General features: G+C 37.5%; 1 protein-coding gene across 1 annotated transcript in view; it reads left to right on the top strand.

The window, feature by feature from the left end:
• Positions 1–25,258, top strand: part of uba7 (ubiquitin-like modifier activating enzyme 7) — a 42,790-nt gene that overhangs the window by 10,348 nt on the left and 7,184 nt on the right. Inside the window, exons 15-21 of the mRNA XM_053498813.1 lie at positions 1,114–1,178; positions 2,242–2,434; positions 6,043–6,117; positions 7,732–7,930; positions 8,122–8,213; positions 9,712–9,804; positions 10,491–10,682. Of these exons, the coding sequence (XP_053354788.1) occupies positions 1,114–1,178; positions 2,242–2,434; positions 6,043–6,117; positions 7,732–7,930; positions 8,122–8,213; positions 9,712–9,804; positions 10,491–10,682 (909 nt within the window). The remainder of the gene's footprint in view (positions 1–1,113; positions 1,179–2,241; positions 2,435–6,042; positions 6,118–7,731; positions 7,931–8,121; positions 8,214–9,711; positions 9,805–10,490; positions 10,683–25,258) is intronic.

The following is a 25,258-nucleotide window of genomic DNA, read 5'->3' as shown; positions in this document are numbered from 1 at the left end:
CCAACCTGAACCCAGCTTTTAAAACAAGTCAAATGATGACTGCTGTAGGACTAATGGTTCACAAGATATCCAACAAATAATTAACACTGTCTTTTGAGTGCAAGAGATCAAATTACATTGCCTGTGTAAAAGGGCAGATTCATGCTTCGAAGTCTACGCCATAGCTCTCATGTAGCCATGTACCCTAAGGTGTAGCCTGACGTGCACCTCCCAAGAAGTGTAACTACATGTCAAGGGTATCTAGTATCACATTTCTGGTTTCTCTTTGCATCTTTCATCTTCTCTCGTTTCTGCATTGTAGTAACTGTGGTTCAACATCTATTAGCTCTGAATCTAACCCTGATTGTAGTACACCTGAAGACTCACCAAACAGTGGTGAAGAGCCTCAGCACAGTGACATAGGAAGCCCACTGAAAGCTAGCAGTTTGTAATGCAAGTGTAATTGTAATTGTTGTTGTGACACACCAGCGCAAAAATATAAATGCTCACAACATTATAAGCATAGCATAGGCGTGACTCAGAAGCATAACCCAGTCAGCTGTGCACTGACATGTGTTCCTAAGCAAACCACACCCTCTTCTCTCGCACACACACTTACTGATTCAGGATAGATAAAGATAGATGAAGGCAACATACATGCACACATGTTTTTACTGGAAAATCAATGCATCCACGTGTCCCTATTTCACAATTTCTGCAAGAATTGCCTCTAGATAATACTATTATTATTATTATTATTATTGCCTTAAAGAGAGAAAAAAAAGAAACTGGTGAGTTAGTGGCAGGTTATAGCTACTATAATACTATAATAATGTGATAGCAGGAACTAAGTTGTTTTACATATATTCCATAACTTAACACTTCAATATAAACTTTTGAAATTTATAATTTGCTATTCTCTATTAATAAAAAAAACAGTTTGGTGTGCTATAACAGGAATAAAACCCTTGCTAAATAAAAAACCTTGCTTTGTGCCAGTCCATATCACATCACTCAATTACTCTATTATTGTAGCACACATCATTATGTTTTATACCTTAAATTGCACATGCTACATGTAGCCCTTATGACATATAATATGATGTCATTTATATTGACAAACTGTTATTTCAGTGGGCCAGAGAGCAGTTTGAGAGCCTTTTCAAGCACGCACCAGAAAATGTGAACCAGTATCTCAGGTATGTTGTCAAAAAACAAACCAACTAACAGAAATGTCTAGACGTTTTCTAGAGAAATTGCCATCATTCTCACACATCTCACCTACACATTCCTATGCACGTATGTATTAATGTTATTTTTGGTAATGTTGTGAATAAAACTATATGTGACTCCAGCTATATATTTTTTTACGAGTTTTGGCTTAGAAAAAAAACGTAGATACACCGGTAAGAAATGACAAAAACCACACACACACACACACGTATGGCCACCACACACAGAGATATCTTGATGAAACCCTTAGCTTGAGTTAAACCTGTTTCCTGACTTCCTGTGGTAAATATTAACACAATCCAGATCTTCTTTCTGTTCTCACTTTACCAAAACGAGAGGGAAGTTTAGCAAGGAAGGAGTGCACACACTTGCACAGGAAGAGGTGGCTCATGGTGCATGCAGATAATGCAACATGAATGCTGCAGTGTGTTTCCCTTAAAACCAACTACTTCCTGTTAACTGGCTCCATGATTTATGTCAAAGTCTGTTTTAAATGTCAAAGCCTGCTTGTCAACTCACTTAAAGTCTTACATTGACTAGTGTATGGCAAGAATCTATGCATTCCTTTAGTGGACAGTTGGTTTTTTTAGCTCACAATAGTAATCTGAGTGTGTTTGCAGTTTAATTCACTTTTAATTTAATTTTATGTTTATATTACTTTAAACAATGGATATTGTCACAAAACAGCTTTACAGAAATCAGGATGTAGATTTAGAGCATACTGTACATGCCAGGAAGAACTGACTGTTGAGGTGACATGAGGAAGAAACCAGACTCAAAAGGAAAGCCATCCTCTACTGGGAATATAAATCACTACTCTTCTACAACTGTATACTATAAAGTAAAACGTGTAAACAAACTGCTAATCAGAGTCCTGGAATAAGCATGTCACAATCTTAAAAATTAATATCTAATCCTAGTCTTGAACTCGTATACTGTACTTCTGTATTGTTATTGAAAACCAGGCCTGATCTCACATATTGCTATTATATTTCCTCCTGTAATATTTGACACCGTTTTTCCTGACAGCGATGCTGAATTTTGGGCTCGTACCATTGGCCGAGGCGAGGCTGAGGCCGTCGAGGTGGTGGAGGCAGTGTATAGAAGTCTCAAGGACAGACCGCATGACTGGAAGGATTGTGTGGCCTGGGCTCGTTTGCAGTGGGAGAACTTTTACAACAGCGACATCGCACAGCTGCTCCACTGCTTCCCGCCTGACCATGTATTCAGCACACACACATACACACACACACACAACTGCAAATAAGTAAAGCATGTTGAGCGTATGTATATGTGAGTACTATTGAGGTATATTAAGTCGATGACAATTTACAGTTCTCGGTTTAAGACAGATGTGTTTAAATAAAGTTCATAGTTTGTAATTTACCAACACTTAAACACACCCACTGGACCTGGTAATTAACAGGTTAGTTGAATCAGCTGTGTTTGAGCGAAAGAATCATCAAACTGTGCTGGATATATTCTCTCCAGACCTGGATTTCTACAGCTGTGGTTCAGAGGATTCAGTTTAATGTGAAACCTGCAGAGGGCGCTGTGGGCTGTACAATGAACACAAACTCGGTAATACCAGTAAATGAAGCTCACCTGCAGGTCCAGCTACCTTATACTTACATTCAGGAGTAGGAATTTTAGGTAATGCTAGTTAAGAAATGGAGTTTCTGAAACAATAATATGAGAAAGTCACTCATCGTCTATACCACTTCATCATGTACACAGGGTCACGGGGGGTCTGGGGCCTATCCCAGGAAATAAGGCGGGGCACACCCTGGACGAGGTGCCAACCCATTGCAGGGTACACACATACAGTCAAGCCTGAAATTATTCAAACCCTTGACAGAGTCTGAGTTAAAGTTACTTTTATTCAACCAGCAAAATTTTTTTTTGGACTGAAATAGAAAAAAATATATATATATTTCTCAAGTTTTATTTACATTTTTTTTTTAAGTGGCATGTCCAAAATTATTCATACCCTTCTCAATAATCAATATAAAGGCCTTTATTGGCTATTACAGCAATCAAACACTTTCTATAATTGCTGACCAGATTTTTCAATGTCTTCTATGGTATTTTTGTCCATTCATCTTTAGCAATGAGCTCTAATTCTTTCAGGTTGGAGGGTCTCAGGTTGGAGGGTCACCCTGATCTTTAGCTCCCTCCACAGATTCTTAGTTGGATTTAAGTCAGGACTCTGACTGGGCCACTGCAAAAGATTAGTGTTTTTGTCTGCTAACCACTACTTTACTACTTTTGCTGTGTGTTTTGGGTCATTGTCCTGCTGAAATGTCCACTGGTGCCCAAAGCCAAGTTTCTCTGCAGACTGCCTGATGTTGAAGTTGAGAATTTTGATGTATTGCTCCTTTTTTTATGGTGCTGTTTACTGTGATTAGGTTCCCTGGTCCACCGGCTAAAAAACACCCTCAAACCGCCAGGTTCCCACCACCATGTTTGACAGTGGGGACGGTGTTCTTTGTTTGTGTGATTTCCGGTCAAAAAAAACTTGTTGGTTGAATAAAAGTAACTTTATGTCAGGATTTGCCAGGGGTATAAATAATTTCAGGCTTCACTGTACATACACACTCACATGCTCATTCACACACTACTGACAATTAGGAAATTCCAGTTAGCCTAATTTGCATGTCTTTGTACTGTGGGAGAAAACCGGAGTACCCGGAGGAAACCCAGCAAGCAAGGGGAAAACATGCAAACTTCATGCATACAGAGACCGTGGTGGGAATCAAACCAGGACACTGGTGCAAGGCAACAGTGCTAACCACTCAGCCACCGTGCCTCCATATGAAATGAATAAATTCATTTATTTATTTATTTTCATTTTATGTAAAGCATGTGTAGTGTCCATTTTTTCAATTCTGCACACAATAAGAGATATAGTTGGGTCATGATAAAAACATGGGGAATAAAGCAAAAACCTGACAATTGCTTAGATTATTAATTTGCGCTCGCTCGCTCCGCCTCTCTTCTTATCATAACTGAAAACTTACAACAGTAGGCTTGTGGCGGTTTCGGCAACTCTCAGTTTATAACTAGATATCATTATTCTGACCACATTTTGAGGAAGATGGTCTGGCCTGCAGCCCACTTCAAACAAATCTGCATCGTCAATGCTCATATGTGATTAGCAAATAAGTAAATTGTGACTATGTACATAAGTGAATTGAATAGAGAAGTTGTAGTGACAGTTCCTTTAGTGATTTGTAATAGTATTACATCATGAGTTACATCATACAGTGCTGTCTATTTATGGACATAGATTTGTATATCAGATGTCAGATTTAGCAGCATATCTGCTCAGAAACGTTCACTATCTTGCTGCAGTTTTTATAAAAATGTTGTCTTCTAATGCAACAGAAAATATACCATCTAGATCATTTATATTGATCTCAATATACCAGAGATCAATATAAATCCTTTTTGATGTAATACTACATGCATTTAAAAACAGCAGTTAGGTTTGGAAATCAAAATACAGTACAGCTTAACATATGAAAGTCATTAAAGGGACAAAACACATCACCATCATCACAAAACATAAAGATGGTTGCAAACAGTGATGTGTTTATAAAATTGTGTGCAGGTTTTCTTAAATTAAATGTACCTAAACTTATGGCTACAAGAGCATGTACCCCTGTAATAAGCTTTAGACCTGCAGGGATGTTAGGAAAGGTTGATTTTTTTTGCAGACATTTGGTTTCTGGTCTTAAGTACAATTTGTTCATTTGTGATTGGTGCTGATTGTTTTGTCCCCAATTAAGACCAAGTTTAATCAAGTGAATCTGAATCTTTTTTGAAGCTCGGGACCACTTCAACTGTTAAATACAATTAACAGACCCTTGTATTGTTATTTCAGTATCTACCTAACTTTAATCCTTAATCTGCCACAACAGAACACATTTTAAATATAATAATAGGTTAAATCATTATTTACTTTAGGATTGGATTAAAACCCATTCAGTACACTGTGATGGTGCTAAAACAATACAAACTTAGGAAAATATGTTTAATTGCCACACCTATTAAAAAAAAAAAAAAGTCAAATCTGTGACCCTAAGGAGGCAACAGAGTGCTGATGAGTTCACTGCTGTGTCTGATGTTGAATGGATCGGCCTCAGCACTGAACTTTCAGCTGAGACAATGTCAGATCAAAGGGATCCACAGCAACTGACTCTCGCTTCTCTAAACAGACCCTCTCTGTTCTTTTATCACAGGACAAATTGTGTTAAACACTCGAACACAGAGACACACAAACCTGATAAAATCATTATAGGGCCTGAGCAAAAGGTGTGTGAAGACAAGAGCTTTGCAGACGAATAGTCTCCGTTGAGGCTGCAGGCTCTGTCTATATCTCCATTTACATTCAAGTCTGATTTTATTCTTGACACATTTAAGTTTTTATTTATTATTAATGGTTAGTGTGGTGGCATGCACAGTGGATAGAGGTTAGCGTTGTTCCCTTACACCTCCATGGATAGGTGCTGAATCTCCCCCCTGGTCTGTGTGTGTAGAGCTTTTATGATCTTCCTGTGCTTGCTGGGTTTCCTCCGGTTTTTCCACATAGTCCAAAGACATGCAATATAGGCTGACATTTCCAGTTCTCCCTAAGTGTATGATTGGGTGTGTTAGTGTGTATGTGCCTGCTGGTACCCCATCCAGGGTGTACCTACCTTGTGCCCTGGGATAGGCTCCAGCCCTCTACAACCCTACACAGGATAAGTAAAAAGGAAAATGTATGGGTTACCTGAAATTATTACCTGACAATCTCCTTTACAATTGTCTAACTTGTCTTTTTTTTAGGTTACTAGCTCCAATCTACCTTTTTGGATGGGAGCTAAAAGATGTCCTCATCCCTTGAAGTTTGACCCAACCAATGTAAGTGTGAGCACTGTTTGTCCAGCATCTGGGGACTGGGACACGTCCCCGGAGAAGAGGAACAAAATATCTATCTTTCTATTACCTGATAACTTGAAAAAGTACATTCAAAATTCCATGCTGTAACCCACAGTTAATTTGTAGACATCTCTGTACTTTTTAGCTTTGTTTTAAACAGCCATTTTATCCATACTGAGGTCATCATTATCATTTAATGACCTTTTGTCTGTTTGTCAGTGTTATCAGGGTTTTTTTTTTTTTTTACCACTAATACAATTTGCATTCTATAGAAGTAGGCTGGGAACTGAAACTAATGTCTAATACCTGTTAATTATGGGGAAAAGTTTTCTCGTGGTATTTCTTTAGAACCTATTATAGATATCTCTGTTTGTGATATGACCAGTTTTGAGTTGGATTTGTTTTTCTTTTAGGGGAAAAATATATCTGGGTTTGTCCTGAAACAAGCCAGTAAGCATAATGTAAATAATGTGTAAAGTTATAAAGAAAACTATTTCGAAAACATAAACTGTATAAAATAGTAAAGTTCAATTCATTAAAGCAATATTAGAGCTACTCATATGATACAAAGTAGAGACAGGTTTAAAGGCAAAGGGGAGGACATCACTTTTCAAAATTATGCCTAAAAACTTTTTTTTCACTATTAAGCTGTATTATACAGTCCTGTCTTGAGCCACCTCTTAATTTTTCATCCAACCATCCATTCATTTATCTAGGAACCTCTGTAGTCCAATGGCAACCATTAGAGGCCAATGGTGGCCACTGTATTTGTTGCCATTTTGTACAACTGTGTTATTACCTTTAGTCAACACTCACACACTATGGGCAATTTGGGAAAGCATTGGGGGGGGGAGGAACCCAGAGGAAACCCACCAAGAATGGGGAGAAAATGCCAATTCCATGGATATGGAGGTACAAGGCGACAATGAATTACTAAACCACTAAATTACATTTACTTATGTAGATTAAATGAAAGAAATGGGAGGAAATGTCTTAATTTCCTCCCAGGCTGCTAATTGCCTAAAGATACAATTTAAAAATATAATGTATATGTAACAACCCGATCAGCAGCCTCATTTTCCCTCTCGTCTGTCATCTGCACCTGTTTCTCTCTTAATGCTCGTGCCTTAAGTTAGATGGTTTTTTTTATGTGTGAATGAGACATAAGTCACTGTGTGACTGTGTAACAAAAAACATTTGTCTAAAACGGTATAGGGACTGGACTGAAAATAAGAGATAAAAACATGCCAAAGATGAAACCCAAAAAAGTCCTTTAACAAGCCTGGAGAACTATTCCTCAAACCTACATTAAAAATACAAGCAAAATATCAAGAAATGAGGGTTGGCTAGAGACTCTTCGAGCGTAACAGTACTGTACATTAGTCAGATATAAAATGAATGTTCTGCTGTAATCAATTTTTTTTTACTTTTTTTAAAGTATATCAGATGCAGAATCCAACCTGCTTAGTATCATACTCTGATTGAATTGTTTTGCTTTCCCCACTGGAACATAATTTTTTAGTTTGTGGCTGTCGTTCGTGCTGTGAAAAGTTTATTGAAGATTTATGTGAAGAGTCTTGCTCTCTTACCTTCTAGACCACCCATATGGATTTTATTGTGGCCTCCGCTAACCTATACGGGCAGATTTATGGGATCAAGGGATCAGCAGACCGTGACGACATGATGAAGATCCTAAAAGGCGTGCATGTGCCTGTCTTCCACCCAAAATCCAGCGTGACGATTGCGGTGATGGACGAGGAACTGAAAGAAAACATGGAAGAGAGAAAGGATGATGGTGAGCAAGCAGGATGGTTGGATCTGAGATACAGTAGATGTCTTCCAAATGCAGACTTAAAGGATGGACAGTGTATTGTTTTTGCTTTTGTTAAGCTTAACCGTCACAGTCCTTATGAGTGGAACCAGGTTAGATCAGTGTAAACACTGAGTACAGAATGTTTCTTTAACTTCTCTATCTGTTTCTCTCAGACAAAGCCAGGCTGGATGAGCTAAAGCAGAAACTGTCAAGCCTCCAGCCAGCCAGCCAAAAGTTTCAGATGTTTCCACTAGAATTTGAAAAGGTAGTGTTGATCTGTGTGTGTGTGTGTGTGTGTGTGTGTGTGTGTGTGTACATGTGCAGATTTAATACATAAACGCTTCTGTGCTCTGCCTCTGAGTCAGACACATTGGCGACCATCCCCAGGTAGGAGGTCTAACAGAAGAACAAATCTGTGCTCCTTAAGTGCCGGACTCTTCTGCCCTACATGGAAGTGAGCACTGATCCTTATCCAACGCCATCCCTAACAAGCTAAATGGAGCACAGAGAACAGTAGAGTTCAGTGTTAAGGCAAAACTCCACCCTTGTGCTGGACAGTTTTCACAAGGAGCCTTCCTAGAGAGAAAAACACGAAACATGAAAAGCTTCGGTTCCTGGCTCAGGATCATGGTACGAATGTGTGAGGCATTCGCTCAGTAAAAAACAGGCCCAACCATGATCACAAATACTTATGGCCAGAGATTTTTGAGACATGGGAACATGTATAGCACTGGTATCTGGGATTTTAATGAATTTCGATTTAGGAGTATGTAAACATTCATCATGCAAACATGTCATTCAAAGAAGAATATGTATGCACAGACGTCATGCAGTATTAAACTTGTAGTCTGATTAGGCTTTGTGCTCAGTCATGTGAGAGACTGGGATGAGTGGTGTAATGAGTGTGCTGATGAGGTAGCCTAATCTAGCAATTCGATGCTTGTGGAATGTGCCAGAAAGCCTCAGTCAGGTATATTATATGAACAGCCAAGGAGTGTGTCACCGCTGAAGTGGGGGTCAGGTTTGAGTTCCAATGTTCTACACACACACATACACACGCATTGATTAATCTATTGCCAAAGTACAATTTAAAATACAATTCAAATGTTAAATACTTGGATATTAAATATGAATTATATTCCGAGTCGAACTTTAATGTCAACCAAATGAAGGTGACACAGTGTTACATGTAATTGTGTAATTATAAACACACTATTAAACTGTATGTCATCCTAGTCAATGTGCCTTAGAGCCAATATGATGACAAAGATTGAAGGTTGCCAAAGTTCACCCCCTCATGTCCCCTCGGGTCACAGAGGCCTTTTGAAGAGTCAGCGTGCTTCAAGTATGACCTCATGTACAATGTCACCTCACAGCGAAAATTCAATTTGGGATACAATAGAAGCTCCAGTGAATAAGTCAGAGGTTTTAAACCTGACACATCGTCCGTCTTGAAGCAGGAACAAGTAAACAAGAGTCGTTTCTCCTTCATGCAAATAGATAATTATCATGGTTTACCTTCTTTCTGGAGGAGACTCAAGAACAGCTGCTGTAGAGACAACTTTGGGTTTCAAAAAACAGATGGCGGAATCTGTACCATATATTAAACTATTAAATAAAAAGAAAATAAGACCTGTTCATGCCACAAAAATTCTGCGAATGATTTGACTCACACCTGCCAGTGTGTTGCTTGTGCTAACTGATCTGTTATTGCACATTGAGTAAGGAATGTTGTTTACAGCTCAGTGTTAAATCTGTTTTAGGATGATGACAGTAATTTCCACATGGACTTTATAGTGGCAGCGTCTAACCTGAGGGCAGAGAATTATGATATCCCAGCAGCAGATCGGCACAAGGTAGGAAACTAGTGTTAATTCCAGTTAGTGTGTGTGTGTGAGTCAAAAATGATCTGCACTCTTGCTGTAAAATAAGTTTTCATCCGTCAACGTGCTTTCGTATGTTCGTATTAAAGAATGTTTTAGGTCTTTAGAGTTTGTGAGCCACGAATGCACCGCTGTCCTCACTTCTTCATCAGAAATGAATCTTTGTCCTTGTAGGGCTGCTTTTATGGGACCAAACAGGTATATACGGAGGAGAATGCTTTAACACCTCAAAATTAAGTTTTTATAGAGGGTTTTGACAGTGTGTGGATGTGCATTGCCATGCAAGATAACAACACCCTTGGATAGTAGTCTACTGCGTTTAATCCAAAGTTTAGGCTTCAGCTCTTCAATAAGCATCTCATTTTAACGAGCACTGTTGATTGTTAAATCTTTTATCTGATAATGTTCCAATACTTGAGGATGTTTCACCTACCTTAGAGTATCGGTCCATATTTGTTTGCAGATACTTGAACGCTTCTGTGAACGGAAAGTGATGAAGTGATGATAAGTGCTGATAAGACCAACAGAAATTTTATTATGACATGAGTGCAGATCATTTTTGACTTTTCCTTGTATATCAATATAGCAAAAGCAGCAATACTGTCTAACTATTCACAGACATTTATAATAGTGCTTCCATTTGATTTTTTCTTGTACAGAGCAAACTCATTGCTGGTCGGATTATTCCCGCTATCGCCACAACCACAGCAGCAGCATCAGGCCTCATGTGTCTGGAACTGTATAAGCTAGTGCAAGGCCACCGGCAAATCAGCTCTTTCCGTAGTTCATTCATAAACCTGGCAACCAGTTACTACATTATTTTCCAGCCATTCAGGGATCTACGGTTCAAAGTGAGTACTGCTGCTGCTTACAAATATGTTTGACGGAATCTTTTTATCTCTGCTTTAGTACCACCCATAAGTGATTCTAATCAATTCTATTTTAATGGATACGTCACACATTTTAGGGCGGCGCGTTGGTGTAGTGGTTAGCACTGTCGCCTTACACCTCCAGGGTCCGTCTCTGTGTGTGTGGAGTTTGCATGTTCTCCCCGTGCTTGGTGGGTTTCCTCCGGGTACTCTGGTTTCCTCCCACAGTCTAATGACCTGCAGTTTAGGCTAATTGGCATTCCCAAATTGCCTGTATTGTGTGAGTGAGTGTACGTGTGTGTGTGTGTGTGCCCTGCGATGGATTGGCACCCTGTCCAGGGTGTATCCCCCCTCATGCCCTAAGTCTTCTGAGATTCAGTTGTAGGGACCTGCTCCAGGTCCCTACAACCCTGAATACAGAATAAAGTGGTATAGAATATTATAAATTTATTATTTGTTTCTCTTGATTGTTTTCGTCCTTCAGTATAATATAAAAATGCAGAAGTCACTGCTATTTGTGCAGCCAATATACTTTGGGTTGTGTGTGTAATAGTTTATTTATGCAGTTTTCATGATGCAATACTTGTAGAAATTGCCAGTTTTCTATTTTAGCTTATTTTACAGAAAGCTTTATACATTACAGAACCAACCTTCTGCTAAAAGGATTAAAAAAGCTAAAGGGGTTAGTGTAAAAGTATTTAAATTCTAGAACAAAACTTGGTAAATGTGTGTGCGTGTGCATGTGTGTGTGTGTGTGTGTGTGTTTGTGGAGCCACAGTCTAGACCTAAATCAGTCCAGGCTTAAGTGATCCTGCGTTTATCCTGGGGGGCTTAGAGCATTTAGTAACTGTACACCCACCCACACAGACCCCTCTTCAGTCACCTTCGTGTAATTTCACTCATTTTGTTTAAGGAACTTACAGCAAACTTTAGCGAATTTTAACCGCAGAGGCAGAAATGTTCTGGGGAACTTTTTATTTATTTATTTATTTATTTTCTGGGGGGGGTGTTGAGCTGTTCTCCATATTAAAAAAGCCTGCAATAAAACAAGAGGCAAAGTTGTGCTGATGCTTGTGAAAGGGAGATGGGGAAAGAGGTCACGCCCGATGAAGTAATGCGTCGCAGTTGCCTAAATTGTGGAGGAGGAGGGGAAGTGTGTGTGTCTTTACACCCCCTTCAGTGTGCAGTGTCAGAGGCTGAGGTCTTTTTTACCCAAAGGCCATTAAAGTGCACTTTGAAACACCCTGGTTTGGGTTACTAGAGGGGTATGACAACCAGCTAAAATGCTTGGAACGCTCGCTCTTCTTCTGATTCATACTTTCTGTCCCTCTCAATAGAGTGACAGAGGCAGGGAAAACAGATCTTCTCCTCTATACAACTTAATGTTCTGTATTTTAATGTACGATTCAGTACTCTGGTTTAGTTGTGTTCATATAAACACCTTGGTCCAGCATTTGAATTCAGCCCTCTTTTTGTCTTCCATCTTTCCCTCTCTCTTCCTCCAGTGCTCATTCTGCCTTTGTCCCCCATTGCTCATATTTCTGGCAGTCTTCTGGAGAGACGCAGTACTTTTCACAGGTGGGATTAGTTAGGCCTCAGCTAAAGAATACTCCATGCTAGCATTCCTGTGCTATGTAACTGCAGTCGTCTGGCAGAGTGTATGTGTATGCGTGTTCACATATGGGTGGCCATTTTCTTTTGGGGTTGATCAAATGTTTCAACAAGGATTGGAATATCTGATAGTTTTGACCTTGTGGTGACATTTGGTTGCTCGAAAACTGTGAGAGTGATGGTCAGGTGTCCACATACGTAGGTCAAAAAAGTGTGGTTTTGCATTAGAAATGACATGTCCACCTTGATTGTTTCTTTTTTATTAGTTAAACTCCATGAAGGGCCATTTTTTTATTTATTTTTTACATCTCTTAAAGATTAAGAATTGGAAATGTTTTTGTTTTCTTTATCCTTGGCTGCTGTTCCACATATTTCTGTTTGCATGGAATTAATTTAATTTGTCAACATTTTTTTTAATAATACCGATCATACTTCTGGAAAGTCTATTACACTCAACTGCTCGTTATACTGTACATCAAGTTTAAATAATAATATTAATAATAATAATAATAAAAATAAAATAATTAGAACACGTTACACTGAACATGAAAAGGTAAAAAAAAAAACAACAACAGCGATTCATATAGAATTAAGACCCAAATCAATATAATTTAAAATAGAAGATAATTAAGATAAAAAAGATTAAATATAGTATAAAATTAAATTAATCAATGAGTAAAAGTTGACAATCCATATGAAGAAGTCAAAGAAGTAACTAATATAAGTTAAATAAAAAGAGAAAAAGAAGGAATGTTATACTTAAACTTAATATGAAATAAATAAGTAAATAAATGGGGGAGAAAATGCTTACATTCTATATGCACTTAAATTAACAAGTGTAATATGGATTTCCTTCATTTTCATGCAATTAAAAATACTTCAGCCATGACCTGCACTCATACTTGCATCTTCTCAAAAAGAAAATTCTGTTACTTGTATGATATCATAATTAAAATCCATGTATGTCCGTTATAAACAACATAACTGTCACTTTAGTAAGGTTTCCTAAAAATATATTAAGTGATTTTACTTTATTACATTCTATATTCCAGTATTCTCCTATCTAAATTTCCTTGGACTCATATAGACAGTTTACAATCTTTGTGATGAAATATGCTGACTTTCAGTCATGTTTTTTGGATTTTAATTCTTTCATTTGGTTGTTTCTCTTACTATTTATGAAGCATGATTTATCTTCATTGCGGATTCAATTTTTTAAATCACTTTTAAGAGAGTAAACAAATCATGCACTAGATCTTAAATCAGTTTTCTCCCTATAGCCTGCTATTTCATCCGCACCATCTGCAGAATGACTAACCATTTCAAAATAGATGTAAATGTAGATTCCAAAAGACTATGGGGATTAAAACTAAGGACCACAATGTTTAACAAACATCTGTGAGGTTAATAATTCATCTTTTTTTCCATTATTTATAGCAAATGGTTTTACATATTCTGTCTATGAAATCATTATATTGTTCTTGGCTGTATTGTAGAAGTGTAATATGAATGTTTCTTATAGGAAAGCTGCTTTTTGATTTCTACTCAAAACCACAGATGTGGGGTGCAAATATCAAGTTTCTGGTTTTCTAATCTGGATTTCTACTCAGAGATTGTTTTTCAGTGCATGTTCGAATTTATTGGAGAGAAAAGCGGGACAAGTTCCCCATAACACACTTGAGCTGCAGTTAGATGAAAGCAGATCTTTCTGTGGAGTTTTTAAGATGTGGCTGTGGGCAGTGAAGGTGAAGCTCTTCCCTTTGAGTTGAACCTGTGTGTCTTTTTTATTTCACCCACCCTTTTAAGTTGGTCCTCCATTTCGGAGTCTGTCTGTCTGTTTTGGTGTGTATTTGTAGTGTGTGTAGTACATATGTACAAGGTGTGAACACTAAATAACAAGGCTGGACTTGTGTAAGTCAAACCATAGTGCTCATACACAAACCATGTATTATACATTAACAACAGAAAGAGAAAGCACAAACAATATCTAAAAGTTTCAATCTGCTTCATCTTCTGTTTGCTGTTAAGCATTGCTGAAAGTCGGCTTATTCTTTCTGATTTGTTGTAAAAGCCGATCAGTTTAAATGGGGTTGTTAGAATATGCAGATTTAAGTACCTACCAAGGAACGCCAACTGTTGAATAGCAAAATCCCAATCCCACAGAAGTGCTACTGTAGCAAAATTAGTAAACAAAAACAAAAATATTGCTGGCTCTGATAAAATGGAGTTAGAATGATACTGGGCAGCTTTCTGTGTATAGAGCTGCATTACTCCAGAGTGTGCATGCTGACCCATGTTCACTTCCGGAAGTACCTACGATAAACATGTAAAAATCATAACAGAACTATGGAGCAGTGGAAAAAGATGGCCAGGTTACTTTTTATATCACATGAATGGCTGGGTGCAGATATGTCACTAACCTGGGGACAAGATGGTACCAGCATGCACGGAAAGAAGGCAATCTGGCAGAAGTAGTGTGATGCTTTGGGTGATGTTCTGTTCGAACGCCTTCGGTCCAGACATTCATGTTGATGTTTCTTTGGCACATACCATGTACCTAAATATTGCTACAGGCCAAGTATAACCTTTCATTAGGATATTCCCTGATGACCATGGCCTCTTGCAGCAGCACAACGATCCCTCATGCACTACACACATTTGTTCTGAAAGGGTTTGAAGAACATGAAGTCAAATTTGCCTCCAGTTTCGATTTCCTCTAAATCTTAATTCACATGAGCATCTGATGGATGTACTGGACGAAGTTGTCTCATCCACAGAGACACCACCTTGAAACTTACAGAACTTAAAGGATTGTATGTTAAATCTTGATTCCAGATACCACAGCACACCTTCAGAGTCCATGACTGTGTTAGCGTTTCTCTCTCTCTCTCTCTCTCTCTCTCTCTCTCTCTCTCTCTCTCCCTCCCACTCTCTGTTTATCTATCTATCTATATATATATCTATTGAGAGGTAACCCACACTGATTGTGGCTTCTCTAAACACCTATAGCTCAAAGCGAAGATTCCCATGGATGTGTGTGTGCATGTGTGTGCAAATGTATGCAAAAATGACTGCTATTTCCTGCTCTCACAGGAAGCCTCTCTATTGGAACCAGATTTTCTTTAGTGCAGCATTACGGTGTGGCTGCAGTTTTTATTTCCTTAATCATTCACAGCTTCAGACAGCTAGAAGGAGGAAGGGAAGGATGAAAAGACTGGTATTAAGGCTTCAAAGCCCATATGCCAGGTTTTGCTTTTCTACATTTCTCTTTTAGACAGGTTCGTGCTGGAAAAGATGTTGCATACTAGCTTATTTCACCCTTATCCCAAATGTTGGAGAGTGCCACATTTCTATAAAAAAAAAGTCAAGTAATCACAGTCGTGGTGATGTTCCATACAGATGTTCTGAACAGTTCGCTAAACAAGAATAGTGAAAAGGGACTGAGACAAAAGCCAGAAAAATCTGACTTTTACCTTTCTGATGTGTGCTGATAGCTTCAGTTCCATGTGTATAAATGGAACAAAAGTGGCATATGGGTTCTTATTCACTCTGTAGGATATTTTGCAACATTTTCTCTCAGTGATTATTACTTTTATCAGTGGTTAAATAGTTTTGATAGGTTTTGGTCTTTAATTCGCGAGCCCTGTTCAACCAAGTAAGATAAGTATGTAGAAGTTGTAGGAAAAAAATGAGACCTATTTGACAAAGCTCACATCTTGTTCTTATGTCCCTAACTTTGACTTTTTCAGTTGATAATGAAGATCAAACAGCCCAGAAGCCTGTGCTGTTTTTATCACCAATTAGGATGAGTTTGTGTTTAAGGATCTTTGGGCAACCAGGCCCAGACTTCTTAAGCCCACATTTAAATTTTATCAAGATTCAAAGATAAAGCACTCGTCTTTGGGTTGTCTTACTAAGTGGGATCTATCAGACTTATCAGAGATGTTGGCGTCTGCAAGATATTGCAGTGCCTCAGGGTCGGGGTGCTAAATAGTTCCTTGCTTCATTTAGGTGTAAAAGATTCCATTGTTAAGTTATTTGAATTAATTTGAGTTCTTAAACACTATTATTCGATTTGATCTTATTTCCATACATATTATACTGAAATATAATTAGTTAATGAACTGTAACATCAACTGTGCTAATGATTAAAATCTTAATTTACCACTTTCTTTAATTTCCAGTCAGTTTGGTATGTCTTGAGATGTGATATAACAAGAAGAGGAATGTGGTTATAAAAAAGAAGAAAACACTTATTTAATCAAGGATCTTTCCATGCAGCTCTATCCCCCAGGAATCCCAGCTAGGCTGTTAAAGCCACAACATCCTTAATAGGCAGCGCTAGTCTTTACAACACAGCCAATAAAAACAAGGAATGCAATGTGAACAATGGCTCGGCCTAATAGGGATTAACTTTAGTCTAATCAAACCTTTAGGAAACTATCATAAAATATACACTGGTATACTGGCAAGCACTTTTGGACTATTACATGTTAGTTTTTTTAGACTCTAAATTAGGACTTAATTCTGAACCCTTCCTAGAGAATGCATGATGTAATGCATAGTAATTAACAAAAAACCTGTGCGTTTGAAAGGCACTGTATTTTAAGACTTGAATGCAATATAACGCATACTATCATACATACTTTTATTTTTATAGCATTTTGTGTGATTGGGTTACTCCTTCTTTAACGAAAAGTTTTTAAGAAGCATAGTTGAGCTCAGGCAAAATCCATAAACATAATTTTTATTTTGTGGTATAATAAATAAAATAAGACTCTGGAATTTATTATCACTGCCTTCAGCTGAATGCTACGCTGGCTGTGAGAAGAGACACTGAAACATTGAACATAAACCTAAGTTCAGAGTTGAGTAACTGCACATGTCCAAGCATATAAGATGTAGACATACTATGCAATATATTGTTGCTTAAAATAAAAAGCAGATTCAATAAAAGACTTTGCCTTTGTCAACACCTTCTGTTGCCAAAATGTTTATTCACATCTAATCTGACCTATTCATTTGATGAACTACCAGGGAAAAAACGAACTTTGTCTAGTTTCCAATAAGCCTATCCCTTTGCAGGAGTGTTTTTATTTTGTCATATCAGCATGGGAATGGTTTGAAGCATGATCCTTTGATCTTCTCTCCAAATTATTTAGTCCTTGTTTCTCTTCTTTTCCAAACCACACCTCACTTATTGTTTTCCATCTCATCATTCAGTTCTGTGTTATCAGGAACACCCTCTCCACCTCTTCTTCTATAGTCAGTCCAGCCTTCTGTTTTCAACAAGTGACATATGTTGCTGATTAAGGCTTTTGTTGGTGAACTTTCACCCCAAGGAAATAAAATCTCACAAATTAGGCACGCACACACACAGAAAATAATCTATTTATCTAAATTTATTATACCATCATCTATGTAAAATACTTCCAAAAGTTTCAGACCATACATGTTGATTTAACATTAACATTTCACAATAATCAAACAAGGAAACTGAATCAGTACAAAGATCTTTTTTCTGGGGTCGATTCAGTGCAGTTGCATTCTGTTTAAACTATCTAAGGAATACGTTGAACTACTTTCCCCAGATAATCGACATCATTTTTCTTGGACAATAAGAAGCCAAACCTGTGCTCTGACAGGCAGAAAACATGAACTTTCAATCAATGATCCTGAATTCAGGTTAGAAGATGTTTTTCCAGCAGATCTGTAGGATGGTAATGATAGGGAATTGATTTATTCATAATTTTTCATAATTAATTCATAAGTGTCACATATACGTTAGGAGTTATATCACAGAAATCAGGTTTAAATGGTAGTCGTGCATAATATGTTGCTGTTGTTTGTAAAAGTGGCATTATTCAATAGAGGATGACTAGAGCCAGTTAGCTCAGTGTGCAACTACATGTTCATTTCTATGTAATAATCAATTCTTTGAGTGAATTTTGGATTTTTGTCCTGATCTCTGTATTTCTCTCACCCACCCTTAATGAACTTTGATTTAGCAAAAAGTTACCATAGATTTTATTTTGCTGCATTGTGTATGTGTGTGCGTGCGTCGCATGTGTGTGCGTGCGTGTGCCGAGTCTGCTAATTGATAAAACGCACACTGACACTTTGTTTGGTACAGTAAGTTGCCTGCCACAGTCATTCACAGCGGGGGATATTGTTTTTTATTAGTTTGTTTGTAATATTTTTAATTGAATAATACTGTTTGATTTAATGTCTTATGTCCCATACCCGTCCTCACCTTTTCTGTGCCAGTCCTGATACCTCAACACAACAGTCTCACTCTTCCTCTTTGGTCAGTTTACTGGACTAACTAACATTTCAAAAATTTTATTGTATTTCCTCTCATTGTTAATTAACATTGTATTTTCATGTTAAATTATTTATGCAAAAAAAGTGTGCCATTTGTATTCTTACACAGTTTACCCCACTTCTGTTTTTGTTTTAGATAATAATCACTCACTCTTTCACTTATTTACTCATCATCTATACCGCTTTATCCTGTAGACTGGGTTGTGGGGGGCCTGGAGCCTACCCCAGGAGACTTAGGGCATGAGGCGGGGAACACCCTGGACCAATGGCCAATCTATTGCAGGGCGCACACACACTCGAAAGTTTATTCACAAACTACGGGCAATTTGGGAATGCCAAATGGGCCAATCTGCCTGTCTTTGGACTGTGGGAGAAAACCCGGCTACCTGGATGAAACCCACCAAGCACAGGAGAACACACACAGCGACCAGAGGCACGATAATAGAGATAATAATAATAATCATCATCTAACCAGCCTTGCAGTAACTTATCTCTGTAGCTTCAGTCCTATGATCTGTATTAATGCTTAAATCCTGGTATAATATAGGATCAACCTTTAACTCTGTAAAAAAAAAACAAGCATTTTTAACACATTCAAAATTAAATCAATGTTATCGCACACACCCCCTATACTGTTGTTACCCACGACCCTAGCTGTTTCTTCCATTTAACTCATAAGCCTTTAAATTTGCTCTCATTTGGCATGTAATTTTTACTAGCTATCCTTTTACTGAATAGCTTCATCATGCATGAATAATATTTATAATAATTATACTAAAGGGCATGGACACTTCATTTATAAATACTAATACTATTACTGGGCATTCATCAAGTTTACATTGGGCGTTCTGCTTCTGCCCATCAAAAGTTTTGTGCATGGCATATTAAACCTTTGTTCATGTGTAGCTGATCAGGTTCATTTCCCAAAAAAAGGAAGGAGGCCTGTCACGTAAACATATTTTATGGCATGGCTTTTTGTAGGTTTATCTCCTGTACGTGAACATTGTGTCAGCCTTATGGAGAAAAAGGGAACCCCGTCATGAGAGAAGAACTAAACAGAGGTGATAGTGTGATTACATTGTTGTGGCCGTGCTCGCGTTTTGCAGTCATTCACAGAAGTGATATTTCCAGTAAACACTATTATTCACGTAAACAACTGTTTTTGCTGTGTTATGTATTTACATGGTAGATGTGCTTAAAAAATTTTAAGGCTCATGCATTTGCATTAGAAAAGATCACGCTTACAGTCAGAGATCTGAAAATGTGTGAACCATACCAGTGGAACACCTCTCACTAAGCAAATGCAAACCATTAGACACGGCCTTCAGTCGGCACCAGCCACAGCTCCCCACCTCCCCCAACTGGCTTCATTTCCTGTCTGGTTCATTCCAGTCTCAAACCCTACACTTTTGACAGTCCACACCAGTCAAGCCAAATCTTATCACCACTTTATTACCTTGTCTGTGTAAAAGGCAGATAGGCATGAGTTTCTCAGCAATTTTTTATTTGCTGGTATTGCCTGTTTAGGTACCCCAGCTGTAATATGTTCAATTAACTACTTGTCATACATTTTCTTTTCAGACAAAGAGCGGTTCAGTTCAATATGCTAAAAAACATTTATCATAATCCAGGAATTTTAAACACGAAGTCAGTTTAATAATTCACATATTAATATAATTACCGGCTATTTACAACTTCATCTGTAGGTTCAGCATTCTAACATGTTTAGATTACAACATGTCTATTCTACAATCTAAAGGTCTCACATGCTCATATTGGGCTGCAAATGAGCCAGGCTTGTATAAGAGGTACTGTGAATCTTTGGGTAGTACATGTTTTAGTTCTTTTCAATGCCAATTTACATTCTGAGCTCTACTTATCAGAGTCTACAGGCCTTAATGGTTGGATTAGGATATATATAGAGAATGTTACACTACTTACTGTAGCTTAACAGATGCTACTTAGTTAGTAATTAATTATTTATTATATTGGTTATTCTAACTTATGTATTATATATACTGTATATGATATATTTTGATGATCCAAAATTTATTTCAGTTTGTTTTGATGTTATACAATGCTGCGTTGACCAATACAAGGTTCAGTGTTGTCATTGAGTGAATGTGTGCATTGAAATTAGTCAGATTCATTATTTTGTTATGGATTCTGCAAAGCTGCTTTGCAACAATGAACTTTGTTAAAAGTGCTATATAAATGAAACTTAATTGAATTAAATTGAAGACACATTTGTTTATTCCAGATCATCAGTCTGATCTAGGAGTAGGTTTTAGGCTTTAGGATTAGGCCAGAATTTACATATAGTTCCTTCATTATATGGCTGAATGTTTGTGGACTCCTAACCATCACATCCATATGAATGTGGGTCTTCCCCAAACTGTTAAAACAAAGTTTGAAACATACCATTGTCAAAGATGCCTTTATATGCTGTAATGTTTCAAGTTCCCTTCACTAGAACCATGAGGTCTAGACATGCCCCAGTATGACATTGCCTTTGTTAACAAAATGTGCTCCATGAAGACATGGTTTTCCAAGGTTGAAGTTAAAGAACCCAAATTGCCTGGTGTTTGACCTTAATTGATGTTCTCATAGCTGACTAGGCAGATCCCAACAACCATACTCCAAAAACATTACAGAAGAGTAGAGTTTATTATACCAGCCAAGATGGACTAAATTTGGAAAGGGGTGTTAAAACTTTTGCTCATATAGTGTACATGCAATATTTTTATTTTGTGGTAGAGAATATTTAGTAGTGCATATAGCAGCATACAGCTAGCTATAGTTAAACCACATGCAAGCAATCAGCTCCTAGTGTGTGGCGCAGATGTGCAGGTCACAGCACTAATTGGACACTGTTGAGGCATATAAATTAACATGCTGGACCACACATACAGAGCTGCTCTGTAAAGGTCCATGTGATCACTGGCTGCACAAAAGTTGCGTTTGTACCTTAACGAGATGACATTTATGAGCCCATGTGACTAAAAGATCAATACTGATCAATATTGTTGATAAGTAAGTCAGTAATTATTGATTATGCTCTTAGCTGCCTATTTAAAAGTCTACATCTGTTGACCATTGTGTCTGTGGATAGCCAGTGTGAAACATATAAATTGCATATAAAAAAGATCATCTCCACTGACTCTATACACTGTATTTCTATTATGATGTTTTTATTTTTTCAAACAACTGTCTCACATTTAGTATAGATCATTTGATTTATATTAGAACCGGTAGGAGTATATCACAATTTCAGTGCTAATCAATGCTCTACATTTATATAACTATTGATTTCGTCATAAGGGCTGAGACCCTGTCACCAGATGCACCAGAGGAAGATCTATGGGCCTTGTTTACATCTGGGTGTAAATTGGCCCCTCAGGCAAACTGCACCATTTGTTTGTAGGCCGTATTGATGGAGTCCTTCTGGCACGAGTCGTCAGTGTAGTGAAGAGACCCTCATTGGCAAGACAATTGCTCCAACTTCTGTTTGCTATTTAACACGTCAAAAGACCAGTTGAATAGAAGGCAGTGGCTGGATTGTAAATGTAAAGCCTTCAGTAGATGAACACCATTCTGTCAACCCTCTCCCTCCTTTGTTCGCCTACCTCACTGGATTGGTAAAGATGTATGACACAAATAAGAGAGGTTAAAGGGTAAATAAATGAGAGCTTAGAAGGGGGTAGGCGCAAAAGAGCCAAAGTCTGTTTGGTGTTATGAAATCAAAGTAGAATGGATTGTTTTCGTTAGAATTTAGATATACTGAAATACATTGTATAGCTATTTAATGGCAGAGAGTGTATAATGTTATTGTATGGCAAAGCAGGGCTTGAAAAAAACTCTTTGGGTCGCTGGCATCTGTCACTGACCCAGGTCAATCAGCAGCTCCTGTGTGTGGACACACTTTCAATGTGTTCGTATCCCTTTCAGCTTCTTTAGTAATGGACAGTTATCCATCTGTTCCATCCTGATGAATGGCAAATAGTCAGGTCTGTAGCTACAATAAGCAAGTAAATGTAACTATGAGGTCAGTTGTGCTTTTTGATATTTAGCTCTGAGCTAAAATAACTAATTGATTGAAAATAATAGAATAAATACAGCTAAATATATGTGTATATGTATATATTTTTGTTTACGCTAAGTATATGGTATATACTTAATATAAATACCTAAAGACAAGTATATACAGTACTTAAATATAAATACATTTATTTATTTAAAAAAATTCAAATAAATATATAATGTATTTTAAAGAGCTACAAATAAAAGGCACATTAATCTTTTTAGGGTCTATTTGAGACTAGATGCTGACTTTACTAGGATCCTGAAGAATGGAACAAAAAAGGTGGATAAGTAGGAGCTTTACATGAGTGAGCAGTCAGACACAAAGCTTGTGGAACAAATAAAGACCACGTCCATTTACATACATTTAGAGCTTTCATTATTTCATCCTTAGTTCCTGTCTGCTCAGGGCTGCAGTGATTGAATTAGACTGCTAGTTTTTTTTTTTTTTTTTTTTTTTTTTGCCTTTTTTGCACAATAGAACACATGCAGGTCCAAACAAAAATAATACTGCTGGAATAAAAACAGTCCTCCACATATTTTAGTTTAGATCAATTATGTTGAGGTGAGTCATGTAGTGTTAGGTTCAGCCAGAATTCACAGCCTATTCCAACAGCGCTGGCATTTCGAACTCTGGTTTTTTTTTCTGGTGTCCTTTTCTTCTGCATTTCCAGCGACATCATGATACGATTCATATTTAATAATACAAAAAAACATTTAAGCTAACAAACAGATATGCATATAGATAGTTGTATTGCATTACACCTCTGCAATGTGGTACATTTGGAATACCCCAGTTTTTCAGTTCTTTTCTACATACTCTCACATCCTTAAATTAGCTGGTTTTTGAGTCTTTATCATGTCATGCCATATACTGACTTTAGTAAACTGCACATGTGTTAAAGCTCTACTAGAGTAACATCTAACTATATAATGGCATTTAAATGCAAGTGTTTAAATGCATTACAGCAGTGTCCACACATGAGAGAAAAAGAGGAAATTGATAGTTTTTTTTTTCCTTTTTAGTCATGAACCATGTATTTCCTGAGTTAGCAGTTGTTTACATAACCAGGGCCGGACTTGTGATGACTTGGCCTCACAGTCATGATTTCATGTGCCACTATGAAAAAAATTGCAATTACCACAGTTGAGCAAGGCCTGGTTTTATCAACAGAGCTAATCATGATGTAAAAAAGTTTATGTGAAAAAAAATGATTTAGTGGTCTACCATGTGAAACATCTACTTCTCAAATTCTCCAAGAGGTTGCGTAGGATGTGTTATTTAATATCATCTTAGAGGATTTTCTGTATCCTGTTGTATTTGAAATTTTTTTTTATTAGATCAGGTTAATATTCCATCTTGGGGGCTTTCCAGTCTTAGACATGATCATTGTGCTAAAAACTGATTTGGTTTGTTTGATCTGTTTGTTTGTTTGTTTGTTTTTAGACCATTTGATTCAGAGTCTATTTTGGGATGACTGGGCATGGAACAGGAAATCGCACTTGGTTGTTTGTTCTTGTAATTTAGATGTTATGTCCTGTCACACTAGTGAATGGCTTTGTCATATTTCCTGTGCTGGGATATACTCGAAACATGCACACATTACGAGGAAAAAACACTGTCTGGTTACAGGGAAAATAGACACAGACTGTTTACATTATGGATATTGGGGTGCTGTAGTATTTGCATCATAACTGGGTAAAAAAAATCCTAAGGCGTTCTTTCTCTTAGAAAAATAGAAGGGAAGTGGTTTATTGTAGACAGCAGGTAATTAGACAGTTAGTTTTGATTCAAAGGAATCTCGTTGTATCCTGCAGGTTTGTACTGATAAATGGACTGTAAGTTATGAGTGCGGAAATCTGGCAGTAAATAGACTGCCGGGTCAAATGGATATTTCTGATCTTTGTCATTTCTAACCTCATCATTCATCTCCAGTAACCATTTCTTCCTGGGTCAGGGTCACAGTGGAGCTGGAGTCTATCCCAGTAACACCGGGCACAATGGTTTAGAATTCACCCTGGATTAGATGCCAGTGCACCACAGGCCTTCATGCACACACTCCTTCACCATCACCCCCATCATGCTTCTATTCCATCGTATAAAATAATGTCATGAAGATGTTGTGCTTTCCGTCACGTTCCATGACGTGAGCAAGGAAACACGTTGAAGTGAGCGGAAGCCCCGATGACAATGCAGCCTCTGATATGTGCAGAACAGATGACAGGTTTGGCTGTTCCCCATTTGGCGAGCAACAACCTCAAGCTTCTTTAGAATTTAGTTCAACAGGGTTGCATGTTTTGAACTAGATATACAGGGAATTTTCTTTTCTATAATATATATCGTATAAATATATTATGTTTAATGTTTAATTTGTGTATCTCATTACTGGACAGTATGCTTTAAAGCATATTCAGGAATAATTTCCTGAAAACTGACCCTAAAGTTTCTTAAATCTTCCAAAATTTGGGAATGTTTTGACTGTGAGAAAAAGAACGAAAACGACTAAAGGATTCGCAGGAATGTTTTAATGGTTTCCAGGGAA

The sequence above is a fragment of the Clarias gariepinus genome, chromosome 6 (assembly GCF_024256425.1).
Source record: "Clarias gariepinus isolate MV-2021 ecotype Netherlands chromosome 6, CGAR_prim_01v2, whole genome shotgun sequence".
Lineage (NCBI taxonomy): Eukaryota > Metazoa > Chordata > Actinopteri > Siluriformes > Clariidae > Clarias > Clarias gariepinus.
The sequence above is the reverse complement of the archived record's forward strand: the minus strand, read 5'-3'. Positions and strand labels throughout refer to the sequence as shown.